Source organism: Porites lutea, chromosome 1 (assembly GCF_958299795.1).
Source record: "Porites lutea chromosome 1, jaPorLute2.1, whole genome shotgun sequence".
NCBI classification, from domain to species: Eukaryota; Metazoa; Cnidaria; class Anthozoa; order Scleractinia; family Poritidae; genus Porites; species Porites lutea.
This window is the reverse complement of record NC_133201.1, coordinates 11,007,108-11,033,752: the sequence shown is the minus strand read 5'-3', so window position 1 is coordinate 11,033,752 and position 26,645 is coordinate 11,007,108. Positions and strand designations below refer to the sequence as shown.

The 26,645-nt window shown below is 39.1% G+C and overlaps 1 protein-coding gene across 1 annotated transcript in view; it reads right to left on the bottom strand.

Annotated features, from left to right (window-relative positions):
• Positions 1 to 23,590: 23,590 nt before the first annotated feature.
• LOC140947294 (uncharacterized) overlaps positions 23,591 to 26,645 on the bottom strand; it is a 10,230-nt gene continuing 7,175 nt past the window's right edge. Inside the window, exon 9 of the mRNA XM_073396386.1 lies at positions 23,591 to 26,373. Within this exon, the coding sequence (XP_073252487.1) occupies positions 23,591 to 26,373 (2,783 nt within the window). The remainder of the gene's footprint in view (positions 26,374 to 26,645) is intronic.

Genomic DNA, 26,645 nt, shown 5'->3' with positions numbered 1-26,645 from the left:
TCTGCAAAAAAAACTATGTGGTTTATTGGTGTTGAAGTAGACCAAGAGACGAGTGCACCCCGTCCTGAAAAAATCCTGGATCCGCCCCTGTTTACTGACCCATGTTTCGAGAGACTGGCAAGATTTAGCTGCAGCCTTCCTCTTTCTATTTTCCTGTTCTCTCCTACCCATAACGTAGTACACAAAAAACTAATTTTGCATCTTCGGGCGTTCATGCGTTCGTACAAATAGAGAACACTACCCGACGCGTTAGCGGACGTGTCTGACAAAAATTGTGAGATCGCTCCCTTATCATTGGCTCGCTTGTCGTTAACTCCCGTGCAAAGCGTGCGCATGTTAATTTCCTTATTCATTTAGATAAGCTCGGACATCTGTGCGCTCATTGAAACGTTCTGAATGGCTCGGGTTATTAGAGTGCAGCTGGTTTTATTTTCCCAGTGAATACACTACTGCTTTTTCATTCTTTGAGTTTGTTTAAATATCACTGTTAAGTTTGAAAGTTCAGTTTAACCGACTTCAGTATTGAGTATCCAAATGCGGACCTTTGGGGCCCGTGGGGAGGGGGGGGGGGGGGGGTGCGAACGCACCCCTTGCAGCCCCCTTCCCTGGTTAGGGACCTGGATCAGAAGGCTTTTAAATTTTTCATCAATGAAATTCGTTTTTAGTTATTTTCCCATTCATAGCTGTCCCATCAACCTTTGCCTTGCCTTGCCTTGCTTACATTTTTTTAAAAATTATTTTCCATAATCTAAGAAGGACCAGTTTTGATACTAGTTAGAATGAAAACAAGCCAAAACTGACGAAAAAACGCCGTTTCGCTGCTCAGTTAAGTATGAATTGCTGAAAAGTTGACTCTCAGCTATTATAACCTAGGGCCTTATACGTTTGGTTGAGATGAGTTAACGGTGGAACCTAGCCCCAAAACAATACTACTACAAATACGTAATATACAAATACCCTCTCCAATCCTTGATAAAAGGTAACCTGAATTTCATTACTTACTTTGCTCCATTCGTTCCCTGAAATTCCGCAGTAGACGCCTGTACGCATTGCGTACCTATTTTTCATTTAGAGCTGCTTTGTGACCTTTGTTTTTGGCGTTTATGCGAAGTTAAGTGTAATGATTATGTAAGCTTTTCTTTCTTGTTTTCTTGTTTCCTTTCTTCTTCGTTAGGGACCAAATAGAATCTTTTCAATAAAATCAAATTGATGTGTTTTTAAAGTGTGTGGTGTATTTATTTCATTGCGTGATTGAGATCAAGTTTGATAATTGAACAGATTCGTTCAGAGTATAGCCTCCCACACAGGCTTTTTTAGAGGAGCTCATTTTTCATCCCTCCCCACAAACGCCTGCTCAACCGAAGACAACATTCCTTTCCCATGCTTAGCCAATCACATTGTGCTTTCCAAATTCTGGAAAGTTTACCTTGACCGCAAGGTAATCTGTAATTACTCGATCTACATGAAACACTGGGAAAGCTTTGAGGACCTCTAATAAATGTTAGATTCACAGGGGCAAAAATAAGATTTAGTTAAATTTTAGAATACTCCATGCACTGCATAACCTTAGCGAAGGAAAGAAAGGAAGGAAAACGGTGACTCTAGGGTCACGTTTTAGTCGTGTTTAGCCTGTCAACAAATTATTGCACAATTGTTGATTGGTCACTTACCGCGCAAATAAAACAATGGGAAAGGAATGTTGTCTTCGGTTGAGCAGGCGTTTGTGAGGAGAGATGAAAAACGAGCTCCCCTAAAAAAGCCTGCGTGGGAGGCTATTCAGAGTACAGATACTTAGCCTACGTAGCAGGCGTCGAAAGGGGTAGGGGAGGCGTCGAAAAGGGTAGGGGATCAGGCTAACAGATACTGTAAAGCAGTTCTTTATGATGTAGTCATTTCCAGACGATATTTCTTTGTTTGGTAGTTGAACATTGTTTAGCTTTTGCATGAATTAAAGCAAAGGAGTGGTGACTTCACTGGACGGTGTTAACGGCCGGTCGAAATAAAAAAAAACTCGAAATAATCGTCCGAAATTCAGGCTCGGACCGGTTTTGATAGGAGTTAGCATGAAAATAAGCCAAAACTGACGAAAAAACGCCGTTTCGCTACTCAGTTAAGTTATGTGAATGGTTGAAGAGTTGATTCTCAGCTATTATAACCTGGAGCGTCATATGTTTGGTTGAGATGAGTTGAATGGCGTCTAGCCCCAAAACAAAAGAGCTGTATCATAAAAACTAGAGTTTTTAAGGAGGGGCGACGCTATTATTGTATCTAGAGGCAAGTAGATATTTCGAAGCGGTCTCTGTAACGGAGCGTAGCTGTGCCACTGACGCCGACCTTAACGAAAGTGGATTGTCATATATCGAATACATTCTTGTGAACAGGTTTTACAGCCAGGCCGGAGTATTTTGTGGTGGCTCAATGAATCCTTGCTTTGAATTTTGTTTTCCTTTGTCTCTAACGGGTTAGTGAATCACGTTTCATTTTGGTCATTATAATGGGCAAATTGATATGAAGGTTGATTCACGCAGTAGACAAAAGAAGACAATGGAATTAGTCATAATGGCGCGTAGTTTTCTACTACCTTCATAAATTTCAAGTGAAATCACCCTAATATGAATAAAAGAGACGTGAAAAGATGAAAGACGCTAAATTAAAAGCTTAACTTATTGTTTAATCTGAAAAATGTTGTTAGTCGTTCTGATAAGAGTCATAAGAGCTGTGAGTAAAGTTCATAAATTAGGCAGTTAGATGCAAAGCACTCTGTTGGAGTCACCCTTAGAGTGATGTTCCAACTAGGGAATAGATAGACGAATACTACGCGCTATTAGAGATCCTTCACATAACTGCAACTAGAGCCACTATAGTGCAAAAGTCCACTAAACTGTAAAACACGCGAGGTGTTTTCCCATGGATAACTTTTCCTTTATTTGCGGCAGACACGAAAAGAACCATCAGATAAAAGACGAATTATGTGACAAAAAGCCTGTTTAGCTTTTTGGAGGTTTTGGGAAACAATTCGTGTAATCCCTTTTATCGATCGATGATTCTCTTGGAAACGATAGTATGTATGTCCTGATGCTTTCGTTCTTCACAGTAAAATTTCCAGCCGGTCAGTGTTGGATGATGTACGATGACCAATTTTGATATATCAAACACACGTGACTTGCATGTCTCTGTAACAAGTAATTTGCAGATAAAGCAAAATAAAAATCTTTCCAAAAATTGAATTTTTTCGATCCTTCAGTCTTATAAATAATGTCTACGTATGTGAGATGCAGTTGAGTTTCGAAAAAACTGTCAGAGGAAAATTGGGAAAATGTCAGCATCTTAAAGAAAAAAAAGAAAAAAGAAGTGCATTTCCGTCTGCTTAAAGTATCTTTTGAAATTCCGCCCAGGTTTTATTTTAACTTCTTCTACGATCTTTGACTTACTGGTAAAAAAAAAAAAAAAATAATCGCACTGCAATGCCCCATAAATGCCGCGAGACCGCATAGGGATTACCAGACAAAGAAAACAAAACTTACCCGTGCGTCGAAAAGATCATTTACATATTTAGTGGATCTTCCTACGATTGTGACTCATTAGCATATGGTGTTGGAGTAATGTGAGGGATCTCTATTATGCACTAATTCCATTGCCGTCTTTTGTTTACTTGTCGCTATTGTACACTAGTTGTTTTATATTCTATGATCACGGATCAAGTAAAATCACTCTAAGCGTGCTGACATTCAAGAGACGTTCAGTAGTTCTTCCTTTCAACTTTTTTCCGGTGAGTACAGACTTCTGTTTCTCCATTTTCCATCATGCACCTTCAACTAATTTATGCGATAGTTTTGCCGTTTTAGCTAGGGCTTTTTGCCAGATAAAATGTTAGGTAGAGTCCGACCTTATCTTCTGTTGATTTGTGCAACTACAGAGTGAAATACAGCTGCATATGGTAGCCTCGTTCAAAAATCAATTGAGAACTTAATTTTGGGTGCGTTTCGTTTTGATTAGTTTTTTTGTTTGGATTTTTCTGCTAGCTGGAGCAAAAATCAGGGTTGCAAAAAATTTTATTCATGCAGTAGCTTACTGCTCCACTGGTTCTGATCTTCGCACTTTTTCCGAATCACTTTTTCCCCCTAAACAGCAGCGTCTTCTTATAGAAGGAAAGTTCCTCCTTAAGTTAGCCTGCGTGTAAGGCGTTTAAAAAGGAAGGGAAAGGGGGTTTTGGGCGCGATGGAAACGCGAGGGGCGCGCAAGGAGGGAGGGAGCGAGGGAAACGCCTGCCAGAAAACCATTGTTTTCGCCATCCCGACTTCTAATTATGTATGCAAAAATAGCGCAAACTGTGAATGACTAGCTTTCAAATAAGTCTGGCCGCGATACCCTTATTTTTAGAGGTATTTCTCGTACTGTTTTTCTCGCTTTTGTTTTCCGTAAACAAGAAATCTTTAACGAAGGCACTATATATATATAAAAAAGTTCAAAAACCCTCCTCGGTTGAAAGAAGAAAGTTGCAACAATGCGTGGCTTGTTATATAAAACCCAGGCTGCCATAAATCTATTACATTGTTCCCTGAAGGAATCGTGCTGGACTTCGCAAGTTGAATGCAATGTTTGTCCGAGAAAAATTAAAAACACTTTGCTGACTGTCGAATTGGATCCAGCAGAGCGATGATAGCAGGGAAAGAATTGCTGAACTTTGAAGATCTACAAGAAAGCTGCACTCAATTATTAAAGTAAGTTCCTGGCGGTTTTATAACGTCTATAACCAGCAAGAAGATGTCCTCAAACCAAAAACCTTTAAGGATTATTGATCGCTTCGTCTTCAATAATCTGGTCGTTGATAAAGCGTAGCCTTCGCGATAGGAGTTTGAGGTCAAATAGCAGATAACAAGCACAAAGACCGTACGACTGTTTGGAGATGAGACTTCTCAAAAGCACTCAGTAAAACTCATCTGGCTGACAGGTCTTTTACTTCAAACGGAACTTTTAACTACTTTCTTCTATTCTCCTTTGAAGCTGAAATTGATGCTTCCAATTTCTAATTCTAACGATAATTCCGTACAAAAATCTCATCACACTTCACTAACAACATATAATGATTACTGAAAGATCGATTAAGTTACTCAGTAGCATGATGTTGATTTTAACCAATCAGATGAAGGTATTAAGGCTGTGATTGACTTGTTTTAAAGACTAACCAATCAGGATTTTAACATTTGCCTTGCTAGTGGATGTTAAAAACGAGAAAAAGAATGGTCTCCTGGGAGGCGTTTCCTTCCCTCCCTCCTCGCGCTCCCCCTCGCGTTTCTCTCGCGCCGAAAACTCCTTTTCCCTTCCCTTACAAAGGCCTGCCACGCAGGCTATCCTTAAGTAGAAGTTTCATGGGACTCGCCAACTTAAAATATTTGAAATTTGAACCACACAAATTAACAGTGCAAAAGTATTTGAGTTATGGCATTGATGAAATTAATTCTTCCAATAAGATAGCTAATTTTGTCATTAAGCTCCAACGCTCTTACAGGGCCTTAGCAAACCTTTAGAAACTAGGGGGCACAAAGATTTTATGTAGCTCATTTTATTTGAAAAGCAGAGGGTTTTGTTCCTTGGGACCCATTGAACTGGTCTCTGCATGTATCTTAAAACCAAAAAATGTTTCACCTGGCTGCAGGCATGTCGTAGTAATTTCCTGGTTATTTTAATCTGTTTGAGTTACCTTAGAGGAAAAAAAAAGCCTTCATAGGAAAATCGTATTTGGGAAACGTCCCAAACAAAAGCCTGCGTCGGTGGTTTTCATTTACCAAAGAGAGGGCAGACAATGAGAGAAAATTACCAGACGAACAGAATCCAGTGAGAAGAGAATGAGGCGTGCGGATGTCTAGACGCGCCTGCGCGAGGTTATTTCTAACAAAGCCGTGGAGCGAGGGCATTGTACGATTTAATATACCGTTCCATTGTTTTAGAACCAGCAGGTCATTGGCAGTCTTTATACTAGAGCCTAAATAAGCTAAGAAATATTTCAAGACAAGTAAATTTTAAATTCTTCAAGTAAAAGAAAGCTTCACACACAACCTGTCTTTTTTACTTCAGGTTTACTTAAGACTATTTTCCTACGCCTTCCTCAAAGCTTAGAAACCGCAAGTTCGCTAAGTCGCTAAGTCACTTGAAACTTTCTTGAATCGTTTCAACTTTCCAACTTTAATGAGATGCAAAGTAAAGTTACTTGAGATTTTACTTAGGCCTTCACACGTATTTTTTGTTAAGTAAAACTTAGCAGCTCTTAAGTCTTACTCAATAACAGCCTAGTGTAAAGACAACCACTATTGTCGCCACTAAAGTGGAACAGTAGGTTATTATTGGTAATAATGACCTCCTGTTCCACCCCAGTGACCTCGTCTTCGATTTTTAGAAATAATAACCTGTTCAAAACAATGGAAAGGTGCATTAATTATCAAGTAAAAGAAATAGACCCGACCATACAGTTTGTATGTCACCATCGCAAATAGAATCGCCAAATTCAGAGGTTCCTAGATTTTTGCAAGTTAACTGCAGATTTTGGGTATCGTAACCCATGATACTAGAGGAATGAATAGAGCATTTTTGCAAGTTAACTGTAGATTTCGCGTATCCACTACCCATGATACTACATGAATGAATGCACAAATACTAAACAAACGTTGAATTACGATAACTGATGTCTTAGAGAATGATATTAACATCACTTGCAGCTTAAAAGTTTTCTTACCTGTCTGATGTTTTTCCTCGTTCTTAATTACTGATATGTCATTAATCAGGGCGCATCTCCGATATCCGGTGTGCGACAAATACAGACTGCAGACTTGCAGACTGGCAGATAAACATTGTTCTAAAGTGCTCTAACCCTAACCCTAACCAAATCCGGCGCCCCAAATCCAGCCAAACAAACAAAAGGTGCACATTTCCCTCCACAAATAAAGTGCTTTCAAGATTTGGTGATCAAAATTAATGCCAAAACGAAGTAGGATTTTAGCGACGTATACTCGAGGCCAGTCTTCGTTAGCGGCATATGTTACATCAAAATAAATGAAATATCGAGAAAATTGAAGAGAATCGAAAGAAATACATGTGATAATTATGTTAAATAAATGATGGAACACGTGGGAAAAAACTCATTTCCGCTGGATATATTTCGTGGTATTTTCCACTGACAAAAAACTGATTTAACATCACGACTTACCTGCAAAAGCTCGGCTTGACAATGCCTAAGTTTGCTGAAGTCCACAACCCGGTAAGGATTTTGTTCAGGAATAATTTGCCACACTCGTTTAGTGCAATGTAAGTTAAATTGGTTTCTTTATGCCGGCGCCGACATTTTCTCGTTAAATTATAGATATGACACTCGCCATCTCAACATTTCACAATCTCAACATTTTGCTCCTCGGCATAGCTTCCGCAAAAGGAATCACCGTCAAATTGAAAGAATATTCAGGGAAATCTTCGCCTAGATTTACTCTCGACACCTATCGACCACTTAAATCTTAAAACTGAAACCAGATACTGAGAGATACTTGTAGAAAGGGTTCATTGATTGTACCCTGGCAGGCGCGAACAAGTATAGGTTATATTAGAAGACCTCCTGGTCAGATTTTTTTTTGTGGCCTAAGCCAGTCATGTGACGACCAACCTACGTGTCTTTGAGTTCATATTCTCTTCCGAGGATGAAAATTTCCTTCAGCACGTTGACAAACCCTGGCTTTATCTATCCTCGGAAAGAAAATTTTAGCCATACAACAATATTTTTAACAGTATTGTAACTCGTTTTCTCTGTTGAGTAATACTACGAATTTGACTCTGAAATAAAATAAATCTCTATTTGCTCTTTTAGCTAGTAATATGGTTCACTTTTTTTTTCATTGTTTTGTTACGCCGCGGAGCCCAATTGCTAACGCAAATTTTACAATAACTGAGAATCATATCTCGTGCGCTGATTGGCTAATTTTTATCATCAATAAGAAGACAGACACAAAATTTTAATTCTCGCACGGACGCGGTCACTTGCCGAACGAATGCCAATCTGCGATGTTTTTCTTTAGTTTAGTTTCGTGGAAGATTCTGTCTACTAAGAAAACTAGCCAGATAGCTCTGATGCAAGACTTGCGTCCTGTTTGAATTCCCTACTAAAAGCTCAAGCGGATGAAACTAAACACCAGAGAGTCATCAGAAAGTCGTCTCGTTCAAACTAGGTTTCCAATTGTTAACCGTTTGAGCTGAGTTTTTGCATGAACTTTGTATTCCAAACAATCGTATGTTTTTTGATTTTTTAATGTTGACGGTTTTTGGCGCGAAAATGGCGTCATAAGACTGACAGTAAAAAATAACTCAGTTTCATCTTCTGCCAGGACAGGTAAGCAATTTTTTTTTGTAAGAATACTCAGAGAAGAACGTAAACGCGAAAAAAGTTTTTGAAAATCTCATTTTATTGCGAAGATATGACATTCTAAGAACCACCAAATTTCTAAAAATTTTAACAAAATGGCGAAAAATACGAAATTGAAAGCTCAATAACTTCTTAACCAATTAAGCTTTACAAATATTTTTTTTCACACTTAGCCTTTCCCTCAAGAGTCATATGCCCTAAAGTTAACTGATTTGTGGATTACAAGTTCTATTGTTGGATATAAATTTTAAATTCATTGACGGGAGCGTCGCTTTTAGCCCTGGCTAAATCTTTATATTTAGTTTTCTTTCAATGGTATAAACAAATTTTTTCGAAAGGACATATAGGGTTCATCACAATATGTTTGAAAATATAATAAATTTAACGGAATGCGAATTGAAATTCATGTGTTAAATTGTTTTGAATAGCCTTTGAAATAAAAAGTTATCACTTGATATTAAAGAAAATGCTATATTTTCCTTTTTGTTTGGTTTGCCATCGCTCGTACGTTTTAAGTAAGAAACAAGTCATGTATATATTTTTTCATTTAACTGCTGGAAGGCATGGGCATATTGCAAATTGGTAATACTGTAGAATTGCTCAGAATTCCCTTTTCACATCAATCATCAGTTGAGTATCAGAATTTGCCCACGTAGACTGAGGATTAGCCAAGAAAAACACACACACAATAAGATTGATGTTGTCTGTAAGGTAATAAAAAAACCTTGCCAAGTGTGTGTGTGTGTGTGTGTGTGTGTGTGCTTTTTTTTAGATAGCCATCGATCAAGACTTTTCAGCTTCTCTCACCGCTTCTTAACGTTTCAGGCAGGTGCTTTAACATTAAGAGAAAACGTTCGGGATGATTTGTCTTTAGCTTAGTTTTAATTTCAACTTTATGGTTATGATAAAGCAAAATCACTTCCAGTCACAAACCTGAAGAATCCCCACCTATCGCGACTGACAACTGACATTCCGTAAGGAAAAGGTAGATTTCAAGTCTGATCCCTGTGAGTCATGTTTATACACTTGTACAGTTTTGTATGTATCAGTAAAGAAGTGGCTTATTTCAAAGCTTTCAGATCTAATCGTGAAAAGAAAGTTTGCAATAAACTAATTTTGTCTTATTAAAGAAAAAGAAGAAAAGAAAAAGAAGAAATTTTTGTCCTCTAAATAAATTTTACTTTCACTGGTCACACACATAAAAAAAAGAGATAATTGGATTTATTTAATGGCGCCCAGAGATCACATGAGAGTACAGCGCATGAGCTGAAGAAGAAGCAATTTTATCATAATTCTCTTTTCGGCTACTGCTCTCTACGATACTTAGGAAGTAGGCACATTATTTCAGCGTTTCTTTTACATTGTTCTTCTATTTGTAGCATGCGCGAAGACACAACTCATATCGTGCAAAAAATCGTTCAGAGTGCAATTTGAATCTCCCTTTTTATAAACCTCGTGTGACGTTTAAAAAACTGTAAAATTTGCATCACAGAGAATTTGTTTTTTTAAATCTTGTACAAAAGCGAGAAACATGACACCATTAAGAAAAATATATGAAAAAATAATAATAATAGTAATAATAATAACAAAAATAACAACAACAACAATAATAATAATAATAATAATAATGGAAAAATATGCATATTAAGAATAGTATAATATGGATGGTGGATCATTCACACTTTGAAAGTTGCTACTATTCCTTTCTCGCGTTTTTTTTTAAGGCATTCGCAATGTGAAGAACCCTAACCCTAACCCTAACCCTAACCCTCGGACTTAAAAGGGGAGAAAAGGATGTATGCCCCCCCCCCCCAAACGGTACAAACGATTCTGCCGACGCACATGGACTTACATTTGAAATCACTAAAAGAAGAAACATTGAATTTCAAATGTATAAATATACACTTTCTTCTTTACCCGATCTGAAACTTTCACCGTCTTTAATCTGTAAGCACAACATTTCAGCCAATGACTAAAATTTCTAACCGGCTTTTTAAAAGAGGTAGCGAAGGAATGATGATAATGATGATGGAGGTGATGATGGCAATGAGTAAGTAGGCTTCAGTATCCATGTTTAAATAGATAAAGGAAAATCTCTCCTCGTATGTCCATAATGCATGTCCTCCACAAAACGTTACATTGGGAGGTTTCACGTCGTAGTCGTGCAGTGAACGTCAAAGAAATGTATTAAAAAGCGTGATGCACCTGCAGAGCTGTTGTTTTGCTCATAAAACCAATTGTTTTTGACGTTGTTGTCGTCGTCGTAGTTGCTTAAGGTCCCCAATGACAGTGACGAGGACGAGGAAGACGATCATGATGATGATTAATATTAAGATGCATTGATAACTGCAACCGACTTTGAGTGTAAATGTTTATTTTACCCACCACTTCATTTCGTCAACTTGCTCAGACTGCTGGGATGAATTGTTTTGGGCATTCCATATTAAATGCGTTAAAATATTGCTGCCGATCACAAGTTAAACCCTAACGCAAAAAGTCACGGTGACAAGATGTTAGATACAAACAGCCGCTATTGAAAGAATTTGTTCTAATTTATTTTAAATGCTAGGAAGGATAGGTACCCGTTGTTAAGTTTTTTCAACGCGTTAACCTATTTCTTACGTCACATTAACTCCCTAATCAGTATCGGCCTGTCTAACCAATATTAAAAGGGTAGTTATTTCAAACACTTTAAATAAGAGTACGTCAACCTTTTGTAACAGGCCATTCATCGTTTATTACATGTATACTTACCTTAAACTATAGTAAGTTGTTTTAGTTAAGTTTGGTGGAATGGATATACCCATACCTAAACACTTGCTTCTTAAAATCCACAGAATGACATTGAATCAAACCATGCTGTGGATCCTCATCCTTACTGCATGTGGTGTGACTCCACTCATCCGAGTAAATGGTGATGAGTTTGTATGCCACAACGTAGAATATGCTGGTCCTATAAAAGAGGTAATACAGATAAAACCAACTAAACTGGCAGAAAAGACCTCCAATGCTGCCAAGCACGTAAAGGGGCTTGCAATAGCCGTGGCTAGTGGTGTTATAGCAAAAATTCCAGTTGCAGGGAGCATACTGGGCGCGGTCTTCAAAGAACTGGCTGGGGCTTTCGGCAATAAGGGCTTACAAGCAGAAGACGTTTACAACAGTTTGAAGAAAGAAATCGACCAGCTCAAATCGTACGTGGACCAAGAAATCGATGAAGTGAAATTAGACTACATCAAGAACGCTTTTGGGACAAGCCGTGGTGGAATTCTGAGCTATGCAATGCACTGCCAGAAAACGTACCAAGGTGATGCAGATGATATTGCCCCTTGTTTGGAGAATGTAAACGCTATGTTGACCCAACAGTACCACTTCTTCATGCCATCAGACAGCCGAGTCAGTTCCTACGAGTTTTCTCTCCCTCTGTTCCGTATGTATGGAGAACTCTTTGTAGACACACTCATGGAACAGATCGCTGTTGCAAGGAAGAGAGGAAAGGAAACTCAAGCGGCAGCAATGGCTGATACCCTGATCACAAAAGTCAAGCAACTCGAAGAGCATTACACAACTTCTTTGGTCAAAATCGCTAAACTTCACGCGGAACCACACGTATCGACAGACAGCGGAAAAGCCGACTGTGCGCTTATCCCTTACTATAACGTCCCAATGTGTATCTGCACTTTAGCCATTGGACCCAACAAAATCAGTTCATCAGACATTAAAGATTCCGCGAAAAGCTTCAAAAATTTCTGTGTTGGAGTTTACTATGGCACGAACAGCGACGTCTGTAAAATTGCCAAGAAAGAGTATTTCGAGGGATACGCCCAGGACCATGTGCAGGCCATAAAAACCTACTGGAAGAAACAAGTTGGAGACACGGTAGAAAGTTGGACCAAGACTGCTGAAGCCGTTGAAGGATTGAGGGAGAAGGTTAAGGGGTGAGCAGTTTTCTGTTTTTGTTTTGTTCTTCCTTTTTTCTTTTTGTTCTCGTTCCTCTTGTTCACCAACTTCAACGAACCAATCGACAGGTAATCTGACTATAGTTTAAAAACAACTGTTATTCATGAGGTAATTATCCGTGGCTTTCCTGTTCCTACGTACGCATCCATGATTGTTAAAAGAATGTGCTTAATCACTGTTCAACAAAGTCTTATAATACATCTTTAAGAATAATTTTCAGAGCTCTCGGCAAGAATAAACTGATAAAGCTGCTGAAAATAGTGATGACGTTAACTATTTCTTACTTTTTCTCTTTTTAATAATGTTTCAGGTCCCTTTCCTTTGAAGAAAAGATCCAGTTTGAGCGAGATGTTAAAGCCTACAAAAAACGTATCCTGCAGTAGCGAGTAAAACATCGGTCGGATTTCCGGCATCGGATTATTGCAACTTTTTTTCAATCCACGTAGAGTTTGTCATGTGAAAGCAATTTGTGAATCTTTTCTTTACAGCAACGATAATCACGAATAAATGCACTGCTAACTAAACAAGGCCCGTCTTTTGATTTCTTCATGTTTGAACTTTCAGGTACTCCCTCTAATGACTTTAACCCCTCCCCCTCTTTCAGCTCTCCTAAGAAAATCCACTCATCATCATTAGTAAAGTTTATGACAACCAATAAAACGAATTGAAATGGAAAAAGGAACTGTTCTACGCTCACGGTATGACTTAATTACCCAGAATTCTTTCCGAGCACGAACGAGCCAAGAAAATGGTTGAAACAAGCTAGTTGTTACAATCCCCGCAGAGCTCCATGTTAAGCCAAAACGCAAAACACGAAGTAGTTGAGGGGGGGGGGGGGGGGGATTTTTAAATTAGAGACTAAGTGCGAAATATTCTTAATTCAACATACATAGCAGCGTATAGCTAGTCACCCTAGAGTGTTGCAGAGTGGATGGAAATATTTGTCAAGTGACTTTTTGAAGCGCAAATCCCAGCTCGAGACAACCACTAACTCTAACTGTTGAACTAACTCACTTGGAGGTCAAAGCATGCACTAATACTTATTTTGTGATCTCAAGATAGCCCCTTAGTTAGAGTCTAGCTGAGCCTTACATTCTCTGAGAGTGTCAAATATCTAGGTCACGTGATGCAAATTGTTCCCTTAATACCATCGTGTAGTGGTTTTTCGTACTTAAAGTCCCAGATTTTTTCATAGTCAACAACGACGAGAGTTTCTACCTTGTTATGCTACGGTAAATGATACAATCTTTTTTGCCTCTACCTAATTTTCAAGTTTAAGGTTCTACCGTTTGACTTTTAAGAGCTTATATGGTCAAGCTCCTAATTACTTAATTGATTTAATTACTATCAAAAAGCAATCCAGGTACTCTCTAAGGTCAAATGAGTCTATATTCCTCGAGTTACCTGGCATTAATCTTGCGCGATCGTGCATTCCAGTCAGCTGCACCTCAGGTGGTGTGCGCACTACGATTGCTAAGCATCATGGGCGGTATCCAAAATCTGATCGTTTGTGTCAAGATGGCGTGGAGTGAACATCTCGACTGCGGAGTGAATATTCGTTAATTACACTGTAGATATATACGATTTTGCTTCGAATCTCTTCCGGAAGCTCTTGAAAAAGAAAGTCTGTCCAATTCTAAGGGAAAAAAACAGTCTCACTTCGTTGATAAGTGTATTGTGGTGTATTTTGTTCGTAATCTTGCATCTTGTTTGCAACTGACCGAGAAAAGTCTGCACAGAAACGCTTTGGTCAATGCTTCAATCATGAAAAGCACGGGAGGGAAGACCCGCGGTTCGCCGAAAATTTTGAATTCACCGTGAAATCAGTGCAACTAGTGCTAAGAGGTACTGATATGCATAGCTGTGGTATATACTCATAAAATGAGCTTCTTCAGAATACCCGGCCACGAGCTTATTTTGTTTTGCCATTCAGTATTGCAAGATGTTCACTTGCTAGCGGTAATAAGAGAATCGAAGTTGAGGGGGTCATCTTTTCAAGGACTTGTTTCTCTGCTGGCACCAAGTCTGCATTTCGTTTTGCTTAACATCTGTACTTATCATGTATTTATCATCACATGAAGACAAGTCAAAGTAGAGAGTATTTGTGTACAATGAACTTGTGTCCTCTTTATAGATAATACGATATTGAGCATCTTTATTTGCCCATACATTTTGTATTGGTATGAGTCATAGAATGTCTTATAATTGGATTGAAACTGAAAATGGCATATTTGTGATTACAAAGCCTGATGTAGTTAATAGATTTTAAAAGCTTCAGCCACTATTTGTTTAATGATTGTGTCAGTATGTACAAACACATGTTATCACATATTTTTTTGGATTATAAAAACTCTTCAAAATGTGGAATTCATACATGTTCACAAATCTCCTGTAATCAGGGCTGGGGCAACATAGCTTGAGACCCCTTTCCTTTCTCCTCACCCCAATTTTATAATTTAAATATGGTGTCATAGGTCTCATCATACTCACAGTCAACTCTGTTATACAGACACTGAGGGGACTGTAGAAATTGTCCATCTTAATTTAGACAAAATTTAAGGGCTTTTTTCCAGGGAACAAAGCAAGCTGTCTGTAATGATGAGCAAGGCTGTGCTCTAAGGAACATTGAAAGGAGCCCAGTTCTCTGAACCTATAAAATCTAGGTTGCCCAGCATATGATTTGTATGAAAAGTCCGAGATTTTCTAGTCGCCCAAAAGCAAAAGTTAGGTGCTAGGAGCCACAGGGCTCTGCTGGAGCACAGCCTTGATCAGGTGTCTGTATGAAGCGGTTGTCCGTAAAGAGGGCTTTTCGGTTACCAGTTATTGCAGAGGTGGATCCTAGTAGTACAGTAAAACCCCTTGACTTAGAACCTGAATTTTAAGAACCTGTTAGGCTAAAATATGCCTGATGAGCCCCCTCTATACAAAAACATGTTTAGCCTAAAATTTGAAACAGGTTCTTATTTTTGAAATCTATGAAAAAATTCTGTACACTTGAGCAGAGACAAGAATCGCCGAAAGGCGATTTTTAACTGGGCTGCAAAGGGGCTATTTTATAACTCCTCCGAAGTTTTCGTGCCAGCTAAACAATATGGAAACACTATTGACAGTGACTCCTTGGATATTAAAAAGACTGAACGTGACGCACTATTATACCCTTGTTTACTTCTGATCACATCTTCAAGCGAAGTCTCTCTTTTCAAGCGATTCATCTCAATGCACAATAATTGACCCTTATATTAGTTAAAACCCTATGGTTCATTTATATTAATGCTGTTTTTGCCCCTCACATTGACCGTGTTCGTTCGTATTCAAAACAACTTTAGGAAAATAAAGATCGTATAAGTCACGTGTATTATGTTTCGAGATAAATGGATTATAGGCTTTTTTAAGTTTCCATTTTGCAATGACTTCAGTTTACATCTCCATAAAATGATAAAAAAAAATATCAAGAAACATCTTGAGAGCTGAAAATTTTCAAAGGCATGTTTCTGAAACTCTCTAATGCTGACATCAATGTAGCGTGCTTGCAGAATGGGCGAAAACACAGAATTGTGATCTCAAGATCATGTACAAATTTAATGATAAAAGCTTAGCAAGGTACAGATACAAACAAAAGCAAATCCCCTGAAACCTCGACGTGGGCTACACTTGTATGCTCTACTCAGTCACCAAACCTAGCTCCCGGATGGGATGTCATGTCTCGGTGAAGCTTTAAACTTGTGTGCGAAATTCTCAGGGCTCCTATTTTTGTCCGTGTCTTCTTTATCCCGAGTATCCGAAATTTAGACCTCCAAAGTGGCGTGTGTTGCTTTAAATAGAAGGAAATATTTAAAGGAAAAGCCAGTCTTCTAACATGGCAAAGTTGTCACGTCCCTCGCTCATGGACGTGCGTCGCATCAGGATTCATTTGCCATTCATCGACAACTGAGTTGTTCGCTTCACTGACTATGACGGCTTACAATCAAGTCTTCAGCCATAGTGTTGTCAACTGGTGAAATACTTTGCTCATAAATTGTGCTTCTTAATTGCTCATGTACTACATCGATCGATAGTTCACGAAGCGGCCACGGCGTTCCAAACCTGACGCTCACAGTCATCTTTTCAGTCTTTTAGTGTGAACCTACCGTGAACGGCGTGTCGGTTTGAATGCAACGCGAGCATTTCTCTGAGCTTCCCAGCGCCAACATCATTTAACTGACTTAAACTCGAACAATAAAAAAATTATAGAGTGACTCCCATGATCGAATCGCTTCGAACAACGCAAATAGCCTCTTCAGATTCGCAACGCCTTGTGGGTTTTTCAGGGGGAGCGCAGACGAGGTACAAAAAGTATCCGTGTAAGGCTCCGTGCAAGAGAAACTCATATGAAACCATTTGTGAGAACATCGTTTCTCGGTACCAGACCCTCGTGTCTTCCCCCCCCCCCCCCCCCCCCCGAGACCACTTTTCGACACCGACGACCGAAAGCCCATTTTATGAGTGGGCCGCACAGGCAGCCCAGTAATAAATCAACATTTAGAATCTTCTTTGGAGACAAAGCTGTCGTATCACTCCAACTGCAATGTAAATGCCAATGTTTAAATTTAAATACATTCCTCTTTTTATGTCCATTCTCACATAACTTCTAATTTAGTATGCAGACTTTATATGAGGAATAAGATGAAACAAATACTATTAGCTACATTTTTTCTTCAGAAAATATAAACCCATTTAAAAACCTAAATAGCCTTAACTTGTGCTAACTACTATTCATATAAGAATCTGTCTAGGCTTACTTAGTTAATTCAGGTTCTTAGTCTCACGATTTTACTGCCCCATTGTTCCACTTTTTCTGTTTCCTTTCCCTGTCACCATTTTTTCAGCCTTGGTTTTCCAATATCAAAAGTACATTCAATGATCAAGCAATTTATATTTTAACTACAGCCACCAAAATATGCAAATTGCTTGATATATATTAAACAGTGTAAACGGGTAAACAGATAGAATGACATCACTTAGCCTGTGTGGCAGGCATTTCAAAGAAAAGGGAAAGTGGCTCTTGGTGCAAGAGAAATGTGAGGGAAGGAGGGAGGGAAATGCCTACCATACAGGAGACTAATTATAATTTTTTTTTGCATTAGAAACATCAACCAGGTGAATGTTGAAATCACTCCCTCCTTTTTCGTGCACTCCTCTCATTTCTCTTGTGCCCAAAACCCCTTTCCCTTTCCTTTTAAATGCCTGCTACAGAGGCTAATCACCACTGAATAAAACAGGGACTAGGCGAGAAACTGACAAAGTCATAACATCACCTGTAACATCCACACAACAACACACACCAATCTTGGAAGTAGATTATGATTTTCTTTTCTCAAGAGTGATGTGCATATTTCTCTGAATAAAAGTAAAGTGCAAGCTTGGTGGATGTTATGAAACTCTTCTTCTACACTAGCTGCACTATTCTTGCAATTCTCCCAAAAACCATTTTTCATAAAGGATGGCTGGTTTCAAAATGCACAGGGCTTAACTGTATAATCAAATTTATCATTTAATTTAATACCTGTAATTCTTGTCCTGCTGATTTTATACCTGCGTAAAGGGAATCACATGTATGACTGCAATTTTATTATGCTTTTTTTAGTCCTATTATTTACAAAAACAGACATTCCTACATCAGAGTACACATCAGCCTATTTATATACCAATTTCGAACATTTTATGCTCACCTAATGCTATTGTTTGGAGGAACCATTCGCCGCTGCCCCGCTATTTTGTGATCAGCTTGTGATTACAACAGTAACACTTCCAGTAACATGTCACATTGGTTTTCGCGAGGCTACATTTTCCCATGAAAACATGCCGGTTTCAACTCGGCAAAAGTATCACAAAACGTGGGGCGCGTTGGGGAGCGATAAAAAATTAGCGTAGAACAAGGTTTGTAGAAACACTTACAACTATCTTCTACTTTCGACGGGCAATATAATGGAAATTACAGCTTCTTAAAAACCGGGTTCAAATTTCATGCTCTTACAGGAGGAATCTTCGGTTTCCACGTTTTAGATTGAAATGAAGAATATCGATTTGTTTTTCTCCACAGAAAAAATCTAAACAAATATTAGCTTATGAAATCGAGAAAAAACGATCTAAGGAAAGAACTGTATCTATTGAAAAATAAAGCATATAACCTGCGAAATTTCTCGACCTTCGCCGCCATCTTGAAAATTTTGAATCCACAATGCATCGCAATCGTAGTGCGCACACCACCTGGCTGCACCTTATCTCTGGAATGCATGACCTTCGGTTAGTTTTGGTAGTTTTTAATAGTTTCTTATGCTTTAGTGACCCATAACATAAATTTAAAATGACAATTATTATTATTTTTACTATTATTATTATTATTGTTATTGGTTATTTAAATGAGGTTAAAATGGCTTCAGCAACTACGACAGTAGCCTGCGATCATGCCCTCTCCCTTTGTCTCTATAATCTGTTTTCGGGAGGAGGGCATGATACACATCTTTTACAGATCACATGCAAAAAAGCCAGAATCTGGACTTTTTTTCTGATTGGATAGGAAACAATACGGATGATTTGCCCTGTTCCGATTGGCCAAAACTCTGCCACCGTTAGTTGTTGTTGATTTCAGTCTGCATTTTTGCTTGCCTAAAGAGTAGTGAATACGCACAAGAGTTCGTCATGAAATTTCTGCCGGCTCAGTTTTCTTGAATTTTAAAAAAGTCTAAATAGAAATTTTATCCACTGAAATATTTTTTATTTCATCGTAAACTAAAACTTGCAGAAAAAAATTTACCGATCATTTGAAGGCAATTTGATACCGCCCGCAAGTCACAGAAGCGACAAACGGATTCACTTTTCAAATAATTAATTTATGAATGGAATCTTGACCTAGTTGGACTGTAATTCCTCCTTCAGAAACCTGAGAATTATTCTGAGCGATCTTCGCTTTCACAACTTTTTTCAGTTCGTGAAATACGGTGCTTCAGCCTAATTTCGTTTTTCACTGCTTTCCGCTCAGAACGAGGTCAACGAGCTTTTACCAGTAAATTCTTTATAATTTCTAGCTGTTAAATAAAAGTACGGCAGCTCCAGCTAGCAGTATTTCATCACAAAAAAACATTTAAAAATTTCTTTAGGAAGCGCCATCTGAATGTACTTAAAATTTTCTTTTCTTTAAAATTGATTTCGAAAGAGACATTATTCCCGCCAAAATTTGATTCCCGTCTGGTAAACGCTGATTGGCTAATAACATGAATGGTCAAGAAGACGTTAGATTATGTAAATTAGGGGGCGGTTGATGGCTTGTTAAATAAATGTATCAGGCGTTATTTTTTTCCCTCTCGAGCCAAAGAAGCAAAGAAGCAAAAAAAATAACGCCTGATCTCTGGTTACTACGACAGGGGCTTGCGATATCTTATGTCCATTAGTGTTCTCTAGTTTCAGCTGTCGAGTGATAGGGGTAGGGTCATTTAGCCTATCCGAAAATCGAGACAAATTATTTCTAGTCCGAAATTGAATTTACATGCATGTGGGTGCCGAGGCTGGGTGGTTTGCTGGTGCAAGTTCGTGATGAGGTTGGCCATGGCCAGCACCAGTACGCGTTACTTGAGCATTTCTAAGAGGACATTCGTCTCGTCCCTGTTGTAAGGGTTTGCCTGTGCATTTGGTTTAAACTACATGAACGCTTTAAGGGTGTTATGAACCTGCGATCACGCGCTGTTTTTTTTTTTCGGGGAAAGGGGAAACAAGAACGCCTGATACATTTACTCCACGAGTCGCCTACCGCCTCCTTATTAAGCATCTCTCAACAAGTCACCTTTGGGACGTCAGATTTCACGTGTAGTTTCACGTGACTTTTGATGATCTTTGCAGTAAACAAATCTCGAAAGTTCGGACATCCGTTCTGTCCCACATACTATACATTTACTAACTACGGGTCGCTATTTCAAGTTCACGTTGATTTTTATATTTTCCTTTCCTTTTCCTGTTTGAAACTCGAATAGTTTAAGGTGAAAAATGTCAAAGCAGAAGACGAGGGGTGTCGTTAACTACACAGATGACAAAACTGCAAAAAATATTCGCCGAAACATGGTGTTGTCAACAAGCGTGTCGAAAATCTCATCTGCAATCTGTTGAAAAAATGATTTTTCTCGTTGGATTCGAAAAAGATAAAATCAAAGATGCAGACAACATCATATTTCATAATATACTGCAATGTGCTTTAAACATTTTCGTCTCTATCGCCTTTTATACACTTAAATATATCTTGCGTGAAGTATACTGCCTCGGTTAGTATCTAACGAAAGCGAAACACATTCACAGAAGCCTGCACTTTGCCTACAGATACATGACCAGCTAGCCTGTTGATTCAACTTAAAAGCGTCCGAGTCCCTGCTCATCGTGTAATCAGTGCAATGGTAAATTTAAACTGTTTAACCCTCGGACGCACACGCAAATTCATACCCCCACCGTGGTACAAGAGGGGGAGGGGGTGTGGATGGAGCCCCTCCTTGGAGCCGGAGTTTTTGATATGTTGCCGTATTTTGAAACGATTTTACCTTTAGTGAAAAGCCTTTGATCTTCTTAACAAGATGAGGTATATTTTACGGGTGGTGAAGCTGCTGGAGGCCTCTGACGTCACCAACAATAGTCGCCATCTTGGCCGCCATCTTGGATTTTTCCAAGAATTAGAAATCAGGTTAAAATCGGGAGAATTGTTTTTTTTTTTGTTTTTATTTCTTTGTTTAGATAATTGTTTAGTTATACCCACATTGCCTTCTTTTATTCGAACTCACTTCAAAACCCTAAGATTGGTATGTGTAATAAGCTTTTTTTTTATAAAGCCTTTGTGCAGTTTTTATAATTATCCCGCTCGATTGAATTATCTTTGCTGTCAGATTTTCTTTCCTGTGGCTTTTAAGTTCGTCAATTCTTTTATCCTTGTTTGACACTCAGATTATGAATTGTCTACCAAGACACAAAAACCGTTCTTTATTCTAAAGAGAGCTTAAATTGTGATAATATAAATGACAAGTTAAAAACCATGTTGTAATGTTTTGTTTTGGTTTGCAATAGATCGCGCGCTTTGAATAACATCAACACGAACGCGCCCTTCTTAAAAACACATAGGTTGGAGGCTGAATTAAAATTTTCCTAAAACTTTAAAATCTCAGTAGATAAAAAATAAAAATGTTATTCACCGGCCAAGGTTGGTCTGTATTGGGAGAAACTGTGCCCTCGGTCTGAGTACCGCTCTGGGCCTACGGCCAGTGTGAAAATAATTTCAGCTGCTAAGGGAATTGGGAATTTCCACTACAAGCGTCCGCAATTCTACAATGCTCGTGGTGTTAAAGTCGCACTTATTCTTCTAATTTACATTATAACATAACAAAAGTAAATCGCGCGCTCTGATCGGTCAGTTAGCCACTACCATTTACCATTTGCCCGTGGGTGCACGCCAAGAAACTGAGCTAGCGCGGTAAAATTTAGGTAAATTCAACAAATCTCCTCTCCTGACCGTAAAATACGCCGATGAAATGCACAGATGAAAAGTGGAAGTTGAAGAAAATACTAAGCTGTCGTTTTGAAGGAAAAAAGACAAAAGATCAGGCGACAAATTTGCTCTGGATGAATTAATCACTGTTTTCCTCGCGGCTAGAATCGGCTGAAGGAAAATCGAGCAAGCGAAGATTTAAGGTACATTTTGTGTGTTTTTTATAGAAGAGAAAGTCTGTTTTGAAACGTAAATTTATCAATTAGCATTGTGTTATTGACTTGTTGGTCAAGCTCATACTAAATTCAAGCAAATATTTGTGCACACTGCACGTTTACCATTTCTTAATTTTGAAACTGGAACTATTCGAGTTTCGAATAGCAAAAGGGATGGAAAATATATAAATAAACGGGACCTTAGAAAAAGGAGACTACAAAACAGTCGTTATTTTTCTCAAAATCGGTTTAGTGTATCGTAAGAGTAGCGAAAGAGCCACACGCGCGCGAACTGCGCGAGTCTCACACGCCTCACTTCAGACCTTTTGTTTGACTGTTCGCGCGTCATGAATACGCAAAAAATACGGACTATTTTGCAGTCTACGGAAAAAGCGACTCGTAGCTCGTACATTTATAGTATGTCGGTAAGACCAGATGTCTGAACTGTCTGGGTTTCTTTACAACAAATTAAAGTTAATCAAAAGTCACTTGAAACTACACATGAAAACTGACGCCCAAAGGTACATTGTAATATCGTGTCAGAGTTTACGGGAAACTCAAGCGGTTTGCAACCAAGTCGGATAATCGAAATGTATTTGTACCTAATTTCCAGGCAAGTGGTGAAAGGTAAGTTGATACAGATTTTAAAGATTAATTTATCACTGCTGCTATGAGAATCTTGCCTTATCAATGCCATGTGGTATTTTTGTTCAAACCGTCGAGTCAAAAAAATTAATAATTAATTGAAAACAATAGTGGAATTACAGAATTCTGTATTTTACTGGAAATGGTCAAAAGTGTAGGAATTGATTCTGCGGCAACAAATCTTTCGTGGTCTTTCTTCAGTTTGCAAAAGTGCAGGTGTACATGTTTACTTTATACTCCAAGTCATGAACATTATCAATGCTGCGTTCTGATTGGTTGAGCTAAAATCGCTCCTTAAAGTAAATTCTGTCTGGTGCAAACAAGAAAGCGTCGAGGAAGAAATAGCGAATATCCTTACCGTTCACCAATGACAACTCATGCTAGTCAGCTGTTAACATTTTTCTCTCTGCATTGTTGACTTGATTCACTAAAAAAATAAGCTTTCTGTTAAAAGAATTCCTCGATCAGCTCGCGTTTCTCTCATGAAGAGACGAAGGTGACAAAACCTATCTAATTGCACCGGAAGTCAGATATGTTACTTGTAACCAATCGGTGCAGGACTCCGAAGAATCTTTTGTTTTTCGACCAATCAGACAAAAGTCCAGATTCGGGACTACGGACAGACGATGCGTAAAGTAAATGTATCAGGTGTCCTTTCCTCCCTCGTGTCCTAAAGAAAAGAGAAGAATTGAAGGACCGCGCGCCTGATCGCAGGTTAGGGTGCTATAGAAAACAAGAACTCAAAAATGAGCTGCCATTTAGACAATACTTTTTATTGCAATGCAAGACTAATCCCTACGTCTATATATATTTTAAATTTTTCTTTAGAGCCTTCTTATTAAATTCCGCAGCTACTGCTGTCTTACATTGATCCTCTTCTTATGATGCTTTGCGATCGTGCGTCTCCTTCCTCTTGTGACGTCTTCCTTTCTCCATCTTTGCAACTCCCTGAACCTGGCCTAAATCGTCATCACCACTTCCCACCGGTTGTATAGGTACTCGCGTCCCTTTGAGTTTTATCTTAATCTGGTTTACCCCGTCTAAATTTAGGTTGGGGCTATTCAGCGAGGCAGGAAGGCTAACACTCCAGGTGGTAATGGCGGCGATTCCGTCGTAGTATTCTTGATATTTGCTGCTTACTTTTCCAGACTGCGTTACTTCGTAGGTGTTATCTGTTTTTATCTTGTAAGAGAACTCTGTTATTCGGGGAGGGGCAAGGAACTCATAACGTCTTCCCCTAAATACATCTGTCATCATTCCGGTAAAGGAAATCCATGTCGTGATGGCTGTCTTTGCTCCAGGTGACCCATTTTGGTCAAATTGGGCCCCTTCATAATAGATCTCAATCTCGTCCACGTGGACCCGTTCGTGACCCTTAAACATGTCCGAGTCGTTCTCATCAAGCTTGAATAGAAAGCCTTTAGCACGCTTGAGCTCTGAGATTGGGCATTTGAGTGTGTTCAGAGCCAACTGGTTCACTCCACAAGCAGACCTCCTCTCGTTATGTTGCCTCTTTCGACCTCTCAGCGACCGCTTGCCAACACTATTGCACTCCTGGCTATCGTCCGCAAGGATTATGGTTGCTTCAAACTCCTGAGGAATGAAAGGTGCAAAATTTTCAACAGCGTTGATAACAGCGCTTAGACCCTGATTGACTTTCTCGTGTAAAGCGTACAAGTCATCTGACATGGTAGGCATCACGGGACATTCCGACAACCAGTTGTAGAAATACGAATCGCAGAAGGACATTAGCTTTTCAACCATTATGTTACGAAGTCGTTGTTTTTGTAGCGCCATTTCTATTAGCAATTCTCCATTGACCGTTCTAAGAGATAGTGCATTGTCTCGAGATGTTTTTATCTTCGCCTGTGCTTCATGTTGTTCATTCTTAAGTGTCTTTAGCTTCGTCAACGTTGCTAGAAGCTCTTGAACAGTGATAGATTTTTCGTGATATCCTTTCCCCCAGATTGCCACTGTCTTAAGCGCTGCTAAGTAATCTGATGCTCCTGATATCCCGCTAGCTGTTCCAACTCCAAGAAATGCATCTGCCTCTGCGGCAAAGACATCCCACTCTTTTACCATCACTGCCAAACTCTGGTCTTTTTTCTCGGGCATAGATTTAGAATAGTAATCTGAAATTTCAGTGCCGGCATAGGGTAAGACGTCATAATGAAGGTCCGTGAACGTATTTGCAGCTTCGGTTATCTTGGAAATGGAGTCCATAATAATGCTTAGCTTGAAAAGAGTCTTCTGAATTTTACTTATGTCGGTAGCTAAAGAACCCAGTTCAATTGTAAAACCCATAAACGCGCCAGCCCCACCAGCAAATATCGTTGTAATTCCTCCAAGCACAGAGAACACTGCATTAGCAATCTGCTGGTTTGAGTACGCTCGCACTCCTGCCTCGAATGTAGCTTTAGCAGTATCTAAAGCTGTTTTTGCATCTTCAAGTTTGTTCTTCATTGCTTGACAATCTGCTTTTGCTGCCTCAAGTTCTGTTTCAAGAGCTGCAACGTCCAGGTCGTTCTTCCTCACGATGGTTGTCATCAGTTCCGTCATGGAATCTGTGGCTTCAATCCCTGCTGCAAAATCTTGGGATATTCTCTCGAACCTTTCGTATTTTTGTATGGCCATTTTAGCGTCATCCTTTATGAGGATAAGAATCTTTTCATGTGCTTTCAGCGACAGGTAAGGTACTCTGTAATATCCGCGAGCACGAAGGGAAAGATCCTCCATCAAGTTTTTTGCATTCAGTCTTAACGCATTTACAGAGTTTGTATCTAGTTGTTCCTTCTTAGCCGTTCGAATTTCATCTAAAACATACTCAATTAATGTAACAGGAAGGCTTCCTTTGAGCAACTTGCCCTCCTTTGAAAACGGGGTTCCCTGAGCCATGATCTTAGCACAATTTAGAATCAGGGAGTACAGTTCAGCATCGAGAGATTTCTTTGGATTTTGTTTAGATTTTAAAGCAGCTTGTATTGAAATATCTCTGGTGTTGTAGTTTCCAGAGCATGAGAAAGGTGCTGATGTTTTAGATGTATAGATATTAAAAACAGTCCCTTTCACATTTCCTGGCCATGGATTACTGGCTGAATAACGGTTATCACACAAGAGTTTGTTGTTTTCAACTTTAACAACTGCACGGCGACCTGTTATTTCGGTAGCATGTGACGCGTTATTCCACAGTACAATTTGTGCTCCGTTTTCTTTCAGAATCTCATTGGAAAAGAAGGCAACTTTATCTACACCACTTGGTAGAGTTAGAACCCCAGATATTGTTATTTGCTGCGCATAAACAACGAGTTCAGTGGTAGTTTCTCCTATATATGGCAACAAATCTGATGTCTTGATATTCAGGAATCGAATCTCAACATGGGTCTGGAGGCTTGTGACACTCTTAAGTTCATCATCATCTACAAACTGACACTGACTGTAGCAGTTGTTATCTAGGCATTGGTCACAATTTGTTCCATCTGAGTCGAGCTGATACCCGGGTGGGCATACACACATGCTTGTACCAGGGCCTGTATAAACACACTCGGCCTCGCCCAGGCAACCGCCGTTACTAATCTCACAATTGTTGATGGGAAAGCAGTTCTCTCCGTGCTTCTCGTACCCTTCCACGCATGTGCAAGGCTCATCTCCACAGAAAATGGCATCTGCAATTGTGGGAAAAAAAAAGAAAAAAAAATGTTATACAGTATATAGTTTCCTATAATATACTGTGATCATTGCAATCGCCATTTCCGATAGGAATGACCTGTTTTTAATTTTAGATCACTATACGAGCAGTTGTTATAGGTATAAGGTTGAGACCGTACTTACTATTAAGCGTGATGTTTGCCTACTGATCTATTCTGGTGGCTAAGGCAGGGTTGCAAAAACCGCACTTCGTAGTCAATGCCAGACAGTTTTTCTGAACTTTGTGAAC